Source organism: Rana temporaria, chromosome 5 (assembly GCF_905171775.1).
Source record: "Rana temporaria chromosome 5, aRanTem1.1, whole genome shotgun sequence".
Taxonomy (NCBI): domain Eukaryota; kingdom Metazoa; phylum Chordata; class Amphibia; order Anura; family Ranidae; genus Rana; species Rana temporaria.
The window spans coordinates 123,885,353-123,903,183 of record NC_053493.1 but is presented as its reverse complement, the minus strand read 5'-3'; the positions used below and the strand labels follow the sequence as shown (position 1 = coordinate 123,903,183).

Below are 17,831 nucleotides of genomic sequence, written 5' to 3'. Positions count from 1 at the left end.
TGATTGAAGTCAGCACAGCTTCACTTCATACGCTAAGCTAAATAAAATATCACAAAGTGAACACGATCTACTCTTTTAGACAATCAACCTCAATGACTGCATACATGCACCTATTCAATTTCTCAGCAGAATATCGAAGAAATTAAGACTGCTTCATAATTGACCTGGTTAGGATTTATTTAATCATAACCAGCTTTGGTTTATTATATTATGCCTGAGCTGGCCACCAAAGTTGTAACATGTAGGCAGACCTTACCATATACCATTAATTTAGAAATGAAACAAAGGGGGTTATTTACTAAAGGCAAATCCACTTTGCACTACAAGTGCAAACTACAAGTGCAAAGTGCACTTGAAATTGAACTGAAAGTGCAGTTGGAAGCGCAGTCGCTGTAGATCCGAGGGGGACATGGAAGGAAAAAAAACAGCATTTGAGCTTGTACATGATTGGATGATAAAATCAGCAAAGCTTCCCCTCATTTCAGATCTTCCCCTCAGATTTACAGCGACTACACTTCCAAGTGCACTTGAAGTGCAATTTCAAGTGGACTTTGAGTTTGTACTTGTAGTGCAAAGTGGATTTGCCTTTCGTAAATAACCCCCAAAGTCATATGGAGGTGGCAGTTATCATAAGGTGATGATCCATGTCCCCATCCATTGTTGCAGCCCCTAAAAACTCTGCTATTCCTAATATGATAAGTATAAACACACCATCCAGCATACTAGAATTGCATTACTTGATGTCTAAATAACCTGTGACTAGGCCTACACATTGGCAAGTTGGGTGGGTGAATGCAACTATGCCAATGAAAATACCAATTCAGCAATTGATATTTTCATAGGCACTTCAGGGGGCTCCAGTGGCCTACAGGACATGACCTGGCACACTAAGGTCTCTTTTCCATGGACATAAAGAACAAGCATTTGCTTCATGTTATTGAAGCTTTCCAAATGTTTTGCAATGCCAATGCCTGGTGTGTAGCATAAACTTGCATGGTCTAGCACATATACAATACAATGGATTGCTGTGCTTTATTTTTGAGCTGTCCAGCAGCGTTTGGCTGGTATTACCAACTTGCAAAGCTTGCCAAATGCCTCATTTCAAGTTAATAACAACATGTCTCAAACACCTGCCAAACACACTTTAGATACTCATACGGCTTTTGGGAAGATTTTCTGTTTAGTTAATTTACCAAAGAAAGAAAACTGTTTAGCAATGTGTTCTGAAAGCTTTTGACAGTGCTTTAAAAACTTCTCCTAAACATGTCAAAAATGCCATGAAATTCTATATGCCATCCACAATTGCTTTAACCTAAAGACATGGGTTCTTATCATGACTTAATTCCCTCAGAAGCCTTACTTTTTTATTTAATTTGTAGAACACAGGCTAAATTACCTTAAATATTTAATTGTTTATTTTGTTGTCTGTCAAAAATGAACAAATTCAGCAAAACTGACCATATACTGACAGCTCTTATATAGTTATTACTTGATACATGTGCATGTTTAAATTGCAACATGTCAGAGAAAATAAGCTATGTGGATTTGATCCAACTAAATCTTAAAGGAAGAGTTCACCATTACTGAATCAAATGATAAATGCACATATTTTGCAGGAAAAAAAAATTGCATGTATTATCTTTTTCAGCAGGAGCCTGGAAATCATTGCACCCACAATCAGTAGATCACATGTTAATATTAATTTGCTATTGTCACACAACTGAGTGGGCTCAGGGTGCAGTGCTCGGCATCCTGAGCCCACCCTTTTTTAAACTAATTCGAGCCTCAGGCCTCGTACACACGACCGGAAAACGGTCGTGTGTATGCTTTTCATCGAGAAAACTGTCGAGGAACTCAACGAGGAAAAAAGAGAACAAGTTCTCTTTTTCCTCGACGGGAGTCTCAATTTCCTCGTTGCGTTCCTCGTCGGGCTGGTTTTCAACGAGAAACACGATCGTGTGTATGCTTGGAAACCCGCGCATGCTCAGAATAAAGTATTAGACGGGAGCGCACCTTCGGTAGAAGTAGCGTTTGTAATGGAGATAGCACATTTGTCACGCTGTAACAGACTGAAAAGTGCAAATCGTCTCTTACCAAGCTTTTACTTAACCTCCCTGGCGGTATGATTCTTTCAGAAAAAGATGCTGAAAGCGGTACCATTATTTGCAAGGAAATTTGGCGTTTTATACTGTAGGCCTATAATTCTTAGGAATAACTCACTTAAATCTGACCAAACAAGAGTCTAGTAGGCATCCCGGGTATGATTTTTTTTTAAAAACAAAATGATAAATTATAATATAATAAATAATTATAAATAATTATAACAAATAATAATATAATTACAAAAAAAATATTATTCAATAATGTAATCAACTCAAAATCACTGAAATTTGCTAAGTTGCAGAATTGTCGCTGTCATTACTTTTATTTTTTTATGACGAATTTCCCCACAAATCGCTATCGCACAATTCTGCAAGTGATTATAATTTATTATCGCTGTTTTCTAGCTGCTCCAAAAAATTTTTTACATAAAGGGACACTTTTGGTTGCTATGGACAATCTACAGTTTGCAGGCAGAAAGAACAGTTTTTATTATATAAAAGTACATGTAGGGCACTGGGCAGACCACTAGGGACAAGGGGAGTGTGTATTTTTTACATACAGTACTGTAATCTATAAGCTTACAGTATACTGTATGTAATGTGTTTGTTTACCTTTTTGAATTTGGCGCCGATCTCCTCCCCTGTGCGTCGTAACGTCGCAGGGAACAGAGATCGACGGCACACAGAGGCACTGTGTGAATCAAGCGAGGTCCCACTCACTCACACAGCGCGGTGGCATAGCTGGATCCAGGGACAAGGTAAGTAAACCAAGCCTGTGGATTCAGCGAGGCGAGCCCGAGTCTAACTCGGGGTTACCGATCGTAGCCAAAAAAATCTCACCCCGAGTTAGACTCGGGAATACCGCCAGGGGGGTTAACACGCAGTAACATGAGATTAGCAAAAGCAGCCCCAAGGGTTGTGCCAGTGGAATCGAACTTCCCCTGCCATTGTATGTGTTGTACGTCACCACGTTTGAGAACAGGAGATTTGGAGAAGGGGAACTGAAGAAAAGACTTGAGTGTAAACATGTTAAAGAGATAATATAATCACATTGTTTGCAGAATTACCTTTTTGGAAAGGCAAAGAAATATCAGAGCATGATTGACTTGATTGATGTGCAGTTCAAAATGCATAGGGCTGAGTTTAAGAACATTGGAGCAAAAGTAGAGCAGCTTCCCATAAAAACACACATTCAAAGTTTAATCTTTCAGTCTTTATGAAAATACATTGAAACGTCATCTGCTCACTTTCATGTGGTCATGGGTAGATATACGAACATTTTTGAAAATTCACACTACCCTGTTTTGTTTGTGCTTCAAGCTGAATCTGTATCTGCTGATCCATTATGATCTGTTTGCCCTCCTCTGCTTATTGTTCTCAATTACTCACAAGCCCTTGAATTTAGTAGTTCCAGGTCAAAAGTTAAATGTATTCTTTCGGTGCTTATCCAAGATGAGGCTAATCATCCATGAAGGGAAAGTTTAATACACAGTCTTTACTGTTACTATCCATATTTAAAATGATAACAAATACAATGGCAGTGGATCTTGGGGGATATGGCTCTAAGGCCTCGTACACACGACCGAGAATATCGTCGTAAAAGAAACGCTGTTTTCCTCGACGAGGTTCTCGTCAGGCTTGACGAGAATCTTGTCAAGCTTTCCTTGCATACACACTGTCAAGACAAAATCTCGTCATTCTCAAACGCGGTGACGTACAACACGTACAACGGCACTATAAAGGGGAAGTTTGATTCCACTGGCGCCACCCTAGGGGCTGCTTTTGCTAATCTCATGTTACTGCATGTTAAGTAAAAGTTTGGTAAGAGACGATTTGTGCTTTTTAGTCTGTTACAGCGTGACAAATGTGCTATCTCCATTACGAACGCTACTTTTACTGAAGGTGCGCTCCCGTCTCATACTTTATTCTGAGCATGCGTGGGTTTCTAAGCATACACACGAATGTGTTTCTCATCGTAAACCAGCCCGACGAGAAACACGACGAGGAAATTGAGACTCCCGGCGAGAAAAAGAGAGCATGTTCTCTTCTTTTCTCGTCGAGATCCACAACAGTTTTCTTGACGAAAACATACACACAACAGTTTTTCTCTGGAAAAAAATGCTCTGCCAGCATTTTTCTTGATGGATTTTGCCGAGGAAAACGGTTGTGTGTACGAGGCTTGAGAGAAATTGCAACTACTGCAACTCTACTGCAAGGCATCCCTGTGACTATAGATACCATTAATGTCTAATGTAAACACAGCCATACACACAATGTGGCAGTATTACAATGGTGTGAAATTTTCCCAATTATCATTTTGCTCTGAATGGGTAAAGTGTTTCTTTAAACTTTTGCTAATACAGTGGGTGACCGCGATATTGTGTCAATCTCGCTCCCTTTCTCGGCGAGATTGAGCACCTACGAGCCCTATCGCGAGAGCCAGCGCCGAGCTGGCTTCCCGCGATGGAGACAAAGCCACCATAGAAGCGACGGGAGATCCGACTTGGATTCCCGCCAATTCTAGCTGCGGCGTTTGGTATGCTTTCTGAGAAGGAACTCCACGCCAAATTTTAAATAAAAAAACGTAAAAAAAACACGTGGGTAGGTACCGGAGCATGATGGGACTGTGACATCATAAGAGAGGCCTATATAAATTGGATGCAAACCGCGCACCTGTCATTGCAGCGAGAAGAGGCATCGTGTTAACATCGGGAGAAGGCAGAAGAAGAGAAGAAGAGAAGAAGACGTCACAGAAGAGCGTGCTGGCCGCCGCTATTAATTGAGCTAACACGAAGATAGCGGCGGCCAGCCCTGAAGGAGAAGGCACCGGAGAGCTAGCGGGAGAAGAACCAGGGAGCGCCGAGTCAACAGCGGAGAGCGGAGAAGATAGAAGAAGACCCCCGGAGAGTGGAGAAGACCCCCCGGAGAGTGGAGAAGACCCCCCGGAGAGCGGAGAAGACCCCCCGGAGAGCGGAGAAGACCCTCGGAGAGCGGAGAAGACCCCCGGAGAGCGGAAGAGAACCAGACGGCGGTGAAGAAGAAGGCCCCCCCTGGTAAAAGAGCTAAAGAAGACAGGGGGGCCCCCGGAGCAGACTAATAAATTATTTTAAAAACCCTGTGTCGTGTGTTTATTTACTTTTACACTTTGCCTCCAGGTGAATGGGTAGGGGTACGATGTACCCCATATTCATTCACTCGCTGGAATATGCTTTGTCTATTCCAGCGAGTGCGAGATGTCGGCACCCTGTCGCCGAGAATCAGCGCGATGGTGTCGTGCTGGAAACACATTTTCGGCAACAGGTACAGTACTTTTAGAAGCCAGAAAAGCATCTTCTTTGTGTTTTGCAGCTTTCACTTTGTAACCAAGGGTCCAACTTTATTGGTATCTTTAATGGTATCTAGGCTTAACCTCCCTGGCGGTATGATTATTTCAGATTTTAGGTGCTGAAAGCGGTACCATTATTTTGCAAGGAAATTTGGTGTTTTACATTGAAGGCTTGTAATTCTTAGGAATAAATCTCTTAAATCTGTACAAACAAGAGTCTAGTAGGCTTCCCGGGTAAGAAAAAGTTTGAAAAACAAAATCATAAATTATAATATAATAAATAATTATAAATAATTATAACAAATAATAATGTAATTATAATAAAAATTATTCAATAATGTAATCAACTCAAAATCACTGAAATTTGCTCAGTTGCAGAATTGTCGCTGTCACTACTTTTATTTTTTTATGACGAATTTCCCCACAAATCGCTATCGCTCAATTCTGCAAGTGATTATAATTTATTATCGCTGTTTTCTAGCTGCTCTAAAACCACTTTTGACATAAAGGGACACTTTTTGGTTGCTATGGACAATCTACAGTTTGCAGGTAGAAAGAACAGTTTTTATTTTATAAAAGAACATGCAGAACACTGGGCAGACCACTAGGGACAAAGGGGGTGTGTATTTTTTACATACAGTACTGTCATCTATAAGATTACAGTATACTGTATGTAATGTGTTTATTTACTTTTTTGAATTTGGCACCAATCTCCGCCCCCAGTGCGTCGTAACGTCGCAGGGAACGGAGATCGGCGGCACACAGGGACACTGTGTGAATCGAGCGAGGATGCCACTCGCTCACACAGCGGGGAGGCATCGCAGGATCCAGGGACAAGGTAAGTAACTTTGTCTGTGGCTGCTGCGAGGCAAGCCCGAGTCTGGTACAGAAATCTTACCCCGAGCCAAACTCGGGAATACCACCAGGGGGGTTAATCCAGCCCCCATTACCAAGTCTCAATGGGTATCATTGCACCTTGAGGTTTCTAGCAAAGAAACCTTGGCATCAAAGGATGGTGCTTAGCCCAGAAATCTGGAAATCCAAGAACATAGTTGCAAAGTGATACCAGCAATAGAGGGGAACACGACAGATCATTTTCTATAATACTTTTTAAATATAGCATGCTAACGGGATTAGCTAAGCTTAAAGGTTATTCTGTAACTAAAACAATGTTATGTCATACTGAGAACTGCATTCACTGATGCTTACCATGCCTTGACTATACACTGAGGCTGGGTTGCAAGAGTATACAATGTCCACAGTATGGCCTCGTACACACGGCCGAGGAACTCGACGTGCCAAACACATCGAGTTCCTCGGCCAGTTCAGCCCTGAAGCCGGCGAGGAGCTCGGCGGGACGAGAGCTCCCATAGAACAACGAGGAAATAGAGAACATGTTCTCTATTTCCTCGCCGAGGTCCTCGTCGGCTTCCTCGGCCGAAAGTGTACACACGGCCGGGTTTCTGGGCAGAATTCAGCCAGAAACTCGGTCGGAAGCTGAATTCTGCCGAGGAAACTGGTCGTGTGTACGCGGCCTAAGAGATATTCTTAAAGCATGTGTTTCCCTAACATTTCATATTCCTGATATGTGCCTGCTGTACCTTGTACTTGTATGAGAAGGTATCCTGTTCTCTTTGTATTGCTTCCTGTGTGTGAAATACCCAGTGTTCCTGTGAGTCTCTCTGCTTTCCTATTAAAAACTGACCACACTAAGCAGAAGAACACATTGTGGTCAATTCTCTAGATATAATCGCAACTCAATGAGTTCTCCAATGATCAAACTTCTTCTGACATGCCTCCCCTGCATAACCTCTCACTGGGAAGCTCAGTATACTGCTGCTTCTCCTCCCCCAGCTCTTATACATTTGAAAACAGAGGGAATGTGATCACATATCAAAAAGGGAAAAAAACTATTTTTTTATATCTATACAAAAATGGTTTGCTTTTCATTTCTATTTTAAACGGAATGTCTTGTTTTACAAGTTGGTTGTTTACAATCACTTTAAGATAATGCTCAACACAAAAAGTATTGATAGTTACAGTCGAATTAAAATTAATGAATACTGTACCTCTTCTGATGTAAACATTACAAGTCGTGGAGTATTTGAAAGTCCATGCTCCTTTATGTCAGGACAGTGTTTGTATCTTGCCATATTTACAGCATACATATTTGAGACTGATCCACCTATATAAAAAAAATACATTTTAGTGCACCTCCAGAACAAACTTTGAGCTACATGAAAGCATTGTCATTTGGGTCAGCATATTTGATTTTCCTATAATAGATGAACCCTCAGCCAGTTGAGCCTTACAAAACAGATTGCAATTGCTTATTCATTGGAGAGCTGTTTTTAAATGCATTAAAACTGTTTACTGTGTCCATATACTTACTGTGTAAATGTTATGTCTTACAAAATACTGAACCAGTTACATGAATAGGGTATGGACACCTATAGCATTGTGCCTCCAAACCTCTTAGCAAGTGTACCTGGAGACTCACAAATGCAAAAAAATTGTTGGTAATGTAAAAAACTGTCTCACCACTCCCACCCCACACACCTTCCTATTAGCGTACTATTTAGATGGTTGGCCTCACTGGCCAATAGGAATATGCACTGTCATTGTACTAATGACACTAGCTGGAAAGGGGTTAACATTAGGGGCGATCAAAGGGTTAAATGTGTGCCTAATCAGTGTTAATGGGAACTGTGTGAGGTGCTTTTACTAGAGGAAGACATGGAATGTATTTCCTGCTTTTCAGGGACATAAATTCCATCCCTTCCCTGCTGACAGAACAGCTGCCTTGTTTACATAGACAGACCACAGTTCTGTCTCTATGCAGGATGACCTTTATCTAGGATACAAGCCTGGAATGGATTTAGAGGGAAACCCACACCTTTTTGGTTTTACATTTTTTAAACTTTTTTTTTACTTTATTGCTATTACATAAGGGGCTAATATCCCCCTATGTGACAGCACAGTAGAAATTACAGATCATCTTTAAGGCTACATTGGGGGTCTATTAAACTCCTAAAGTAAACTATTGTCCACAATAAAGGTAATCAAGACCAGATTGTCCTTGATCTTACGCCCGGTATTTGTTAGGTCACATGACGAGGTGTTGCCAGAGCCAGCTTCATCTCCTCAAAGCAAGGGCTAGCTATTAGAGAGTTCACGTCCCCGCCTGACTTTTCTATATAGGGCTCTATTGTACTTTAGCCACAGGATCCATTACCACTTCCTCTGGCTTGGGCAGATAATTCCCCCAGACATGACTACTGTTTGTCTCCGACTCTACAACCAGATCAGGCAGATTACTCTCCATACTAGTGGGCCACAGATCAACAAAGAGTAGGTTCATGACCCAAGAGTCAGTAAGGTTTCCCACATGGGGGTGTTCATCCTTATCTTGGACCACCAATTTTGAAGCTAGGTCTTCAGTTCCCATGGTTGGGATGATAATCAGGCAGAATGATATCCTGCCCAATGGTACCTCTATGGACTCATGAATGATGTCATCACAAGGAACAGTGTAGGAGTCTTCGAGATAGGTGTAATTGAACATCTCCCATTGACTACCTATGATTAGGCTACATTCCTTCTACTTACCACCAATGATAGGCCCACATTCCTCACAAGGCAGTAATAGGTATACCAATGATGGAGCTTAATTTCTCCCTCTTACAGCCAGTGATGGGGATTACATTTTCCCAATGTCCACCAGTAATAATTCTATATGCATCCCAGTGACCACCAGTAATAGGTCTATATTCATCCCACTGGTCACCAATGATGAGGCTACATTTCTCCCACTGAACACCAATAATGTTGCACTATATTCTGATCACCAACGGTGTGGCACTATCTTCCACTGACCAGTGATATTGGGGTATTCATTACTTCTTCTGATGCCAGGGAAAGTATTAATTCTACTAGCTATTGACCCCAGGGAATTTATTACTTCTACTGATGCCTGGGCATCAGTAGAAGTAATACTGATGCCTGGGCATTTTTTTCCTACTGATCACTATGCCATGGTCTTTATAACTCTCACTGACCACTAACAGAATTTTTTTTTACTTTCAATTGACTTACATACATTATATATACATTTAAGAGCATTTTTATGCTGTTCACTGTAAAAAAACTAAATGAATTATACAAAGTTCTATGGCAATAAAACAAGCAAACTTTTAAGGGGCCTTGAATGGTAAACGCTTAGTGATTTATTCAGACAATTTGATGATGCACAAGCTTATCTGACAACAAACAGACACAGGTTTTGCTCCATTCTTCACTAATGCTAATTTTGTATGTACTACTTTGTTGTTGTTCTATTTGGATATTTGGCCACAATTTGTTAGCTGAAGCTTTAACCTTTGCGCTTGATGCTAATTTTTTTGATCAATCAAAATCTTTTTTGATTGATTAAAATTCTTTTGATTGGTACTCACCTCTCCGCCGGCTTCTGGGCCTTCAGGGAGTTCCGTTGAGATCCAGTAACGTCAGGGACACCGGCGGGGCTTGCCGTGTCCATCTGAAGGGCTCCTTTGCTGTGCCTTCATATCTGCATGCCGGCGGGACCTTACTATCTGCCACACGCAAGGGCTGTTACACTTCCCTCTATCACTTCCCTCTATCAACCTGGAATTATACAACCATCCACTGGGAGTTGTGATAATTCCCTTCATTGGACATCTACATGCAGATGGACTGATGTTAACCCCTCCTCATCTGGATTCAGCAGTGGTATCGTTGTACATATTTTTATACCAGTATCATACTTAGCTACATGTTTTTATGACTTTTAGTAACCCCATTCAAAGATAAGATCACATAGCATATAGCAGTACATACTTTTTAACCCATTTAAGGACCACCTCCTGCACATATACGTCGGCAGAATGGCGCGGCTGGGCACAAGCACGTACAGGTACGTCCTCTTTAAGTGCCCAGCCGTGGGTCGCGGGCGCGCACCCGCTACAAAGCTCTGTTACCGCGGGACCCGCGGACCCGATCGCCGCTGGAGTCCCGCGATCAGTCCCCGGAGCTGAAGAATGGGGAGAGCTGTGTGTAAACACAGCTTCCCCGTTCTTCACTGTGGCGCCGTCATTGATCGCGTGTTCCCTTTTTTTAGGGAAACACAGTCAATGACGTCACACCTACAGCCACACCCCCTACAGTTAGAAACACAAATGAGGTCACACTTAACCCCTTCAGCGCCCCCTTGTGGTTAACTCTCAAACTGCAATTGTCATTTTCACAGTTAACAATGCATTTTTAATGCATTTTTTGCTGTGAAAATGACAATGGTCCCAAAAATGTGTCAAATTGGTCCGAACTGTCCACTATAATGTCGCAGTCACGAAAAAAATCACTGATCGCCGCCATTAGTAGTAACATTTTTTTTTTTTAAAAATGCAATAAAACTATCCCCTATTTTGTAAACGCTATAAATTTTGTGCAAACCAATCGATAAATGCTTATTGCAATTTTTTTAACAAAAATATGTAGAAGAATACGTATCGGCCTAAACTGAGGGAAACATTTTTTTATATATATTTTTGGGGGATATTTATTATAGCAAAAAGTAAAAAATATAGCATTTTTTCAAAATTGTCTCTCTATTTTTGTTTATAGTGCAAAAAATAAAAACCGCAGAGGTGATCAAATACCACCAAAAGAAAGCTCTATTTGTGGGAAAAAAAGGACGCCAATTTTGTTTGGGAGCCACGTCGCACGACCGTGCAATTGTCAGTTAAAGTGAGGCAGTGCCGAATCGCAAAAACTGGCCAGGTCCTTTAGCTGCCGGGTCTTAAGTGGTTGAGTAACACAGAGAGAGTTGTAGCTTCCCCTTGTTGATAAAATTGCACTGAACATTTTAAAAGGCACAAACGCTTTATGTTCTTGGGAATAAAGCAAATAGCAAACATATGGACATGTAGGATAATCTAATATATTTTATGTTGTTATTTATTTGACAGATATTTCAGCCAACACTACAGGAGTCCTACACAAGGTTTGACTACTTCAACAGAAGCAATTAAAAAAGGATTTATGGAAAAAGCTGAAAATAATATCAACAAAGGTATCACGTTGAGAAGAAAGTCAGTCTTGTTGGTACAAACCCATTTTTAAACCCTAGAAAAAAATTGTGTGTGTGTGTGTGTGCGTGCGTGCATGTGCTGAACACATTGGCCCGGATTTACAAAGACTTACGCCGACGTATCTAATGATATGCCGCGTAAGTCCACGGATGCGCCATCGTATCTATGCGCTTGATTCTGCAAAGGAGATACGCCTGAATTTCAGCCAACGTAAGTCTCCTACGCCGTCGTATATTGGGCGCATATTTACGCTGGCCACTAGTGGCGCTTCCATTGATTTATGCGTCGAATATGTAAATGACCTAGATACGCCGATTCACGAACGTACTTGCGCCCGTCGCAGTAAGCTACACCGTTTACGTAAGGCGTACGTCGGGCGTAAAGTTAAACCACCAAATAGTTGGTCTAAGTCATGTTAGGGTATAGACGTCAGAACTGCCGTCGCATTTTACGTTGTTTACGTAAGTCGTACGTGAATGGGGCTGGGCGTAGGTTACGTTCACGTCTTATGAATTGAGCCGGCGTATCTTAGGGAGTAAATTTGACATGATTCTGAGCATGCGCCGTTCGTTCGGCGCTTCATTTACATGGGGTCACGATTCATTTTAATAAGCCCACTACCTGCCTACTTTGAATTAGGCGGGCTTACGCCGGCCCATTTACGCTACGCCGCCGTAACTTAGGGAGCAAGTGCTTTGTGAATACTTGTCTTGCCTCTCTATGTTACGTTGGCGTAGCGCATATGAGCTGCGCTACGCCTGCTCAAATATCCGCCGCTTTACCTGAATCCGGCTAATTATGGCCCGGATTCACAAAGACTTATGCCGACTTATCTAATGATACGCCACGTAAGTCCACGGATGCGCCGTCGTATCTATGCGCTTGATTCTGCAAAGGAGATACGCCTGAATTTCGGCTCCATTCGACCGACGTAAGTCTCCTACGCCGTCGTATCTTAGGCGCATATTTACGCTGGCCGCTAGGGGCGCTTCCATTGATTAACGCATTGAATATGTAAATGACCTAGATATGCCGATTCACGAACGTACTTGCGCCCGTCGCAGTAAGCTACGCCATTTATGTAAGGCGTACGTCCGGCGTAAAGTTAAACCACCAAATAGTTGGTCTAAGTCATGTTAGGGTATGGACGTCGGAACTGCCGTCAGATTTTACTTTGAATTAGGCGGGCTTACGCCGGCCCATTTACGCTATGCCGCCGTAACTTAGGGAGCAAGTGCTTTGTGAATACTTGTCTTCCCTCTCTGTGTTACGTCGGCGTAGCGCATATGAGCTGCGCTACGCCCGCTCAAATATACGCCGCTCTACCTGAATCCGGCTACTTGTGTTTTATTTTTGTGTGGCTACAAGACTACATCTGAGGAGGATATTGGAGCAGAAACACTGTACACTGCAAAAGTCTAATTTGCTAAGAGAGAGAGAGCACCAACAATACCCACAGAATTGTAAGTGCCCTAGGCTACAGACTGGATTCTTGGAAAAATATATAGGGGATCCTAAAGCAGAATCCCTGAATACCATACAGCATTACTGGGATTAATTAGATAGCAATTCTTTGGACAGGTGGTTCTATAAACATCAGCACAATTATGTACTATCTTATAACTGAAATGCGTTTAGACTGCAGGTAGCACTACATGCATTCCCACATATGCATCAGAATATACCGATATCTCAGTGCAGTGCTGTCTTATGATATGTGACCAAATGATGAGATCAAGATAAACTTATTTAGTGGTGTCAAGCATGTGTGGTGAGGAGTACAAAGACAAGTGTGTCTTGTCTACAGTCAAGCATAATGGCGGGGTGTCATGGTCTGGGGATGCATGAGTGCTGCCGACACTGGGGAGCAACAGTTCATTGAGGAAACAATGAATGCCAACATGTAATGTGACATACTGAAGAGGAGCATAATCCCCTCCCTTCGGATCGGGCCGCAGGGCAGTATTCCAACATGATAACAACCCCAAACACACCTCCAAGACGACCACTGCTTTGCAAAAGAAACTGAGGGTAAAGGTGATGGACTGGCCAAGCATGTCTCCAGACCTAAACCTAATTGAGCATCTGTGGGGCATCCTCAAATGGAAGGTATTGAAGCGCAAGGTCTCTAACATCCACAATCTCTGTGATGCCATCATGGAGGAGTGGAAGTGAACTCCAGTGGCAACCTGTAAAACTCTGTTGGACTCCATGCCCAAAAGGATTAAGACAGTGCTGGAAAATAATGGTGGCCACACAAAATGTTGACATTCTGGGCCCAAATTGGACATATTCACTCAGGGGTGTACTCACTTTTGTTGCCAGCGGTTTAGACATTAATGGCTGTGTGTTGAGTTATTTTGAGGGGACAGCAGATTTACACTGTTATACAAGCTGTACACTCACTACTTTACATTGTAGCAAAGTGTCATTTGTCAGTGTTGTCACGTGAAAAAATTAATAAAATATTTACCAAAATGTGAGGGTTGTACTCACTTTTGTATGATACTGTACATTCTTGTGGGGTGATCTACCAAATGACTAGTAAAGTGAATGTAAACAGATCTTAGCAAATAAAATAAAACTATGTTCACCTCAATCATCCAATCGTGTGCTATTAAAATTTCATACAAGACACAGACAACAACACGTGTGCCCATTGACGAGATTTTCATAATTTCCTGTCCTGACTAAAAGCCCATTTGGTGTGACCTGGGCTTTAAATAACAAATATGCAATGTGAACCTACCTGGGCTAAATATACCATCAGCAGCCTTCCAGCCAAGAAATTCTGACATTTTTAGCAAAACAGCTTCCTCAATTAGAATAAAAACAGGGGATACTTCATAAGTATATCTAGAAAAAAAAAAAAACACAAAAGTAACAAACAAAATGAACAGATGAAATCTAATAAACATAATGCTCTTTAACTATAGGTGTTATAATCTGTAACCTTTATATGAAATCCTAAATTCACGGAGAAATGATAATGTAACAGTAATAATAAATCAGTCTTTGTTTCTAATTCCAAATTAAAGTTTATTCAGAACAGGGGAAGACTCTTGCAGAAAAGATACTGAACAATACTGAGGGTTAAAATGTTTCATCTATCTTACCAGGAAAATTTAAAAAGTAATATAATAATTAAAATGGAGCTTCTCTCCAATATTTGGGATGTTTTGTTTTGGGGAGGGAGCGGGCACCTGATTTTGATAGGTACCCGCCATAACGTCTGATCAGATCGCTGTGGAGCATCTCTGGACACACCTCTGTCTCCTAGTCACAATTGTCTAAAAGGTCCTGATCAGTGCACACAGCGCAGCAGTGGCATATTCCAGCACAGTAGCTTCATTAACCACGTGTAAGCCTGCCAACCAGTTCACGTATGAGTACTGCACATGTACAGATTTTGAATCAGAGAAAGCGCATACTCCTGAGAAACTTGGGTGAGCAGGCATGGCCATTACATTAACCACTTAAGACCCGGACCATTATGCGGGTTAAAGGCCTTGCCCCTTTTTGCAATTCGGCACTGCGTTAACTGACAATTGCGCGGTCCTGCGACGTGGCTCCCAAACAAAATTGGCGTCCTTTTTTTCCCACAAATAGAGCTTTCTTTTGGTGGTATTTGATCACCTCTGCAGTTTTTATTTTTTGCGCTATAAACAAAAATAGAGCGACAATTTTGAAAAAAAATGCAATATTTTTTGCTATAATAAATATCCCCCAAAAATATATATAAAAATAAATGTTTCCCTCAGTTTAGGCCGATACGTATTCTTCTACATATTTTTGGTAAAAAAAATCGCAATAAGCGTTTATCGATTGGTTTGCACAAAATGTATAGCGTTTACAAAATAGGGGATAGTTGTATTGCATTTTTATTAATATTTTTTTTTTTTACTACTAATGGCGGCGATCAGCGTTTTTTTTTTCGTGACTGCGACATTATGGCGGACACATCGGACAATTTTGACATATTTTTGGGACCATTGTCATTTTCACAGCAAATAAAATAAAAATGCACTGTTTACTGTGAAAATGACAATTGCAGTTTAGGAGTTAACCACTAGGGGGCACTGTAGGGGTTAAGTGTGACCTCATATGTGTTTCTAACTGTAGGGGGGCGGGGCTGGACATGTGACGTCATTGATCGTCTTTCCCTATATCAGGGAACAGACAATCAATGACACTGCCACAGGGAAGAACAGGGAAGGTGTGTTTACACGCACCTCTCCCCGTTCTTCAGCTCCGGTGACCAATCGTGGGACACCGGCTGCGATCGGGTCCACGGGTCCCATGGGCGCGGTCACGAAGTTTAGGGCCGGGTCACGAGTGCGCCGCTGGCGGAAAGCTTGCGACCCCATGGCTGGGCTTAAAGAGTCACGTACAGGTACGTGATTGTGCCCAGCCATGCCATTCTGCCAATGTATATCGGCGTGAAGGGGTCCTTAAAGCGGTTGTAAACCGCATATATAATTTTTTTATTTTTTTTTACCTGCAAGGCAAAATGCATAATCAGCTAGTATGCACCGCATAATAGCTGATTATGAAATACTTACCTCAAAACGAGGTGAACAACACTTACCTGGTTCACGCCGAGCGAGATGTCATCTTGCTCCGGCGTGTCTTCCGGGTATCGCCGCTCCAGCGCTGTGATTGGCTGGAGCGGCGCCGCTCCAGCGCTGTGATTGGCTGGAGCGGCGATGACGTCACTCCCGCGCATGCGCGCGGGAGATTTAAAATCGGCAAGGTCCGGCGGCTGCCGGATCTTCCGCCGTGGATCCCCCCTGCGCATGCGCCGCCCGCATTGCGAGGGGAATATCTCCTAAACCGTACAGGTTTAGGAGATATTCTTTGTACCTACAGGTAAGCCTTGTTATAGGCTTACCTGTAGGTAAAAGTGCAAATTTAAGGTTTACAACCGCTTTAAGTGGTTAAGCAATATTTTTCAAAACGGCTTAGTGTTTTTAACCTACTGGGACCACTTGACTGCATAGTCCACTTTATTCAAAAAGTGAACTTAGCCTTTAAACAAGTGTGTCCCTGAGCATAGCCCCCATGCGGACATTACAACGCCTTGGGGCACTGTACGCAAAAAAAAAAATAGATATAAAAATATAAGGGTGCACATTTATTACCAAAGCCTTTCTCATTCATGGGAGGTAAACCTTAGATTTCCTACAGAGGTTGCTTTCTTGAGCAATGACCAATGGTGGACTGACCACCCTCCCTCACTCAGCAAAGCCAGTGGCATGGGACAAGCAGGTCCTCTTCTCTCTCTAATTTCTCGGGTAACAAACTGTCAGTACTAATTTTTTTAGCTGTCTATAAGAATAGCATTTATTCCATTGACCCCCAATGTAAGCATTGTTTTTATCATTGACTTCCAGTGTACACAGGGCACAGGGCACACTTTCCACTGGTCACCAATGTCAAGGGTATATAGCCTCCCACTGACCATCAGCCTCCCACTTACCATAAATGTTAGGTAAAATATTTTTCTACTGACTACCAATGTAAGGTGGGCCTTCTCTAATGCCCTCCATTGTAAGGGATATCGTTCCTTTCATTGATCATGAAAAGATATAATAAAATAGTTAAAAAAAATATGAGGGGTGTACTTACTTTTGTGAGATACTGTACATTCTTTTGGGGTGATTTACCAAATGACCAGTAAAGTGTATGTCAACAGATCTTAGCAAATAGGGTAAAGCTATGTTCATCTCAATCATCCAATCGTGTGCTAGCAAAAATCTTGAACCAGATCCACAAAGAACTTAAGTGTATCTATTGATACGCCGCGTAAGTTCTACGATGCGCCATCGTATCTTTGTTTTGTATCCACGAAACAAGATACGCCTGAATGTGGGCTAGATCCGACTGCCGTATGTCTTAGTACACCGTCGGATCTTAGGTGCATATTTACGCTGGCCGCTAGGTGGCGCTTCCGTTGATTTCCCCGTAGAGTATGCAAATTAGCTAGATACGCCGATTCTCAAACGTACTTCCGCCCGGCGCATTTTTTTCCGTCGTTTACGTAAGGCTTTTTTCGGCGTAACGTTACCCCTGCCTCTATGAGGTGTACGCAATGTTAGGTATGGACATCGGGACAGCGTCGAATTTTCCGCTGTTTACGTCGTTTGCGTAAAACGTTCGCGAATAGGGCTTTGCGTAAATTACGTTCACGTCGAAAGCATTGACTATTTGCAAAGTGATTTCGAGCATGCGCACTGGGATACCCCCACGGACGTTTAAAAAAGACGATTTACGTGGGGTCAAGATGAATTACCATAA

At 42.1% G+C, this 17,831-nt stretch overlaps 1 protein-coding gene across 1 annotated transcript in view; it reads right to left on the bottom strand.

Annotated features, from left to right (window-relative positions):
• The window catches only part of GADL1 (glutamate decarboxylase like 1), a 427,714-nt gene that overhangs the window by 267,575 nt on the left and 142,308 nt on the right, over positions 1 to 17,831 (bottom strand). The window contains exons 5-6 of the mRNA XM_040353089.1: positions 14,284 to 14,390; positions 7,497 to 7,612 (exon numbers count right to left, since the gene is read on the bottom strand). Coding sequence (XP_040209023.1) covers positions 7,497 to 7,612; positions 14,284 to 14,390 — 223 coding nt within the window. The remainder of the gene's footprint in view (positions 1 to 7,496; positions 7,613 to 14,283; positions 14,391 to 17,831) is intronic.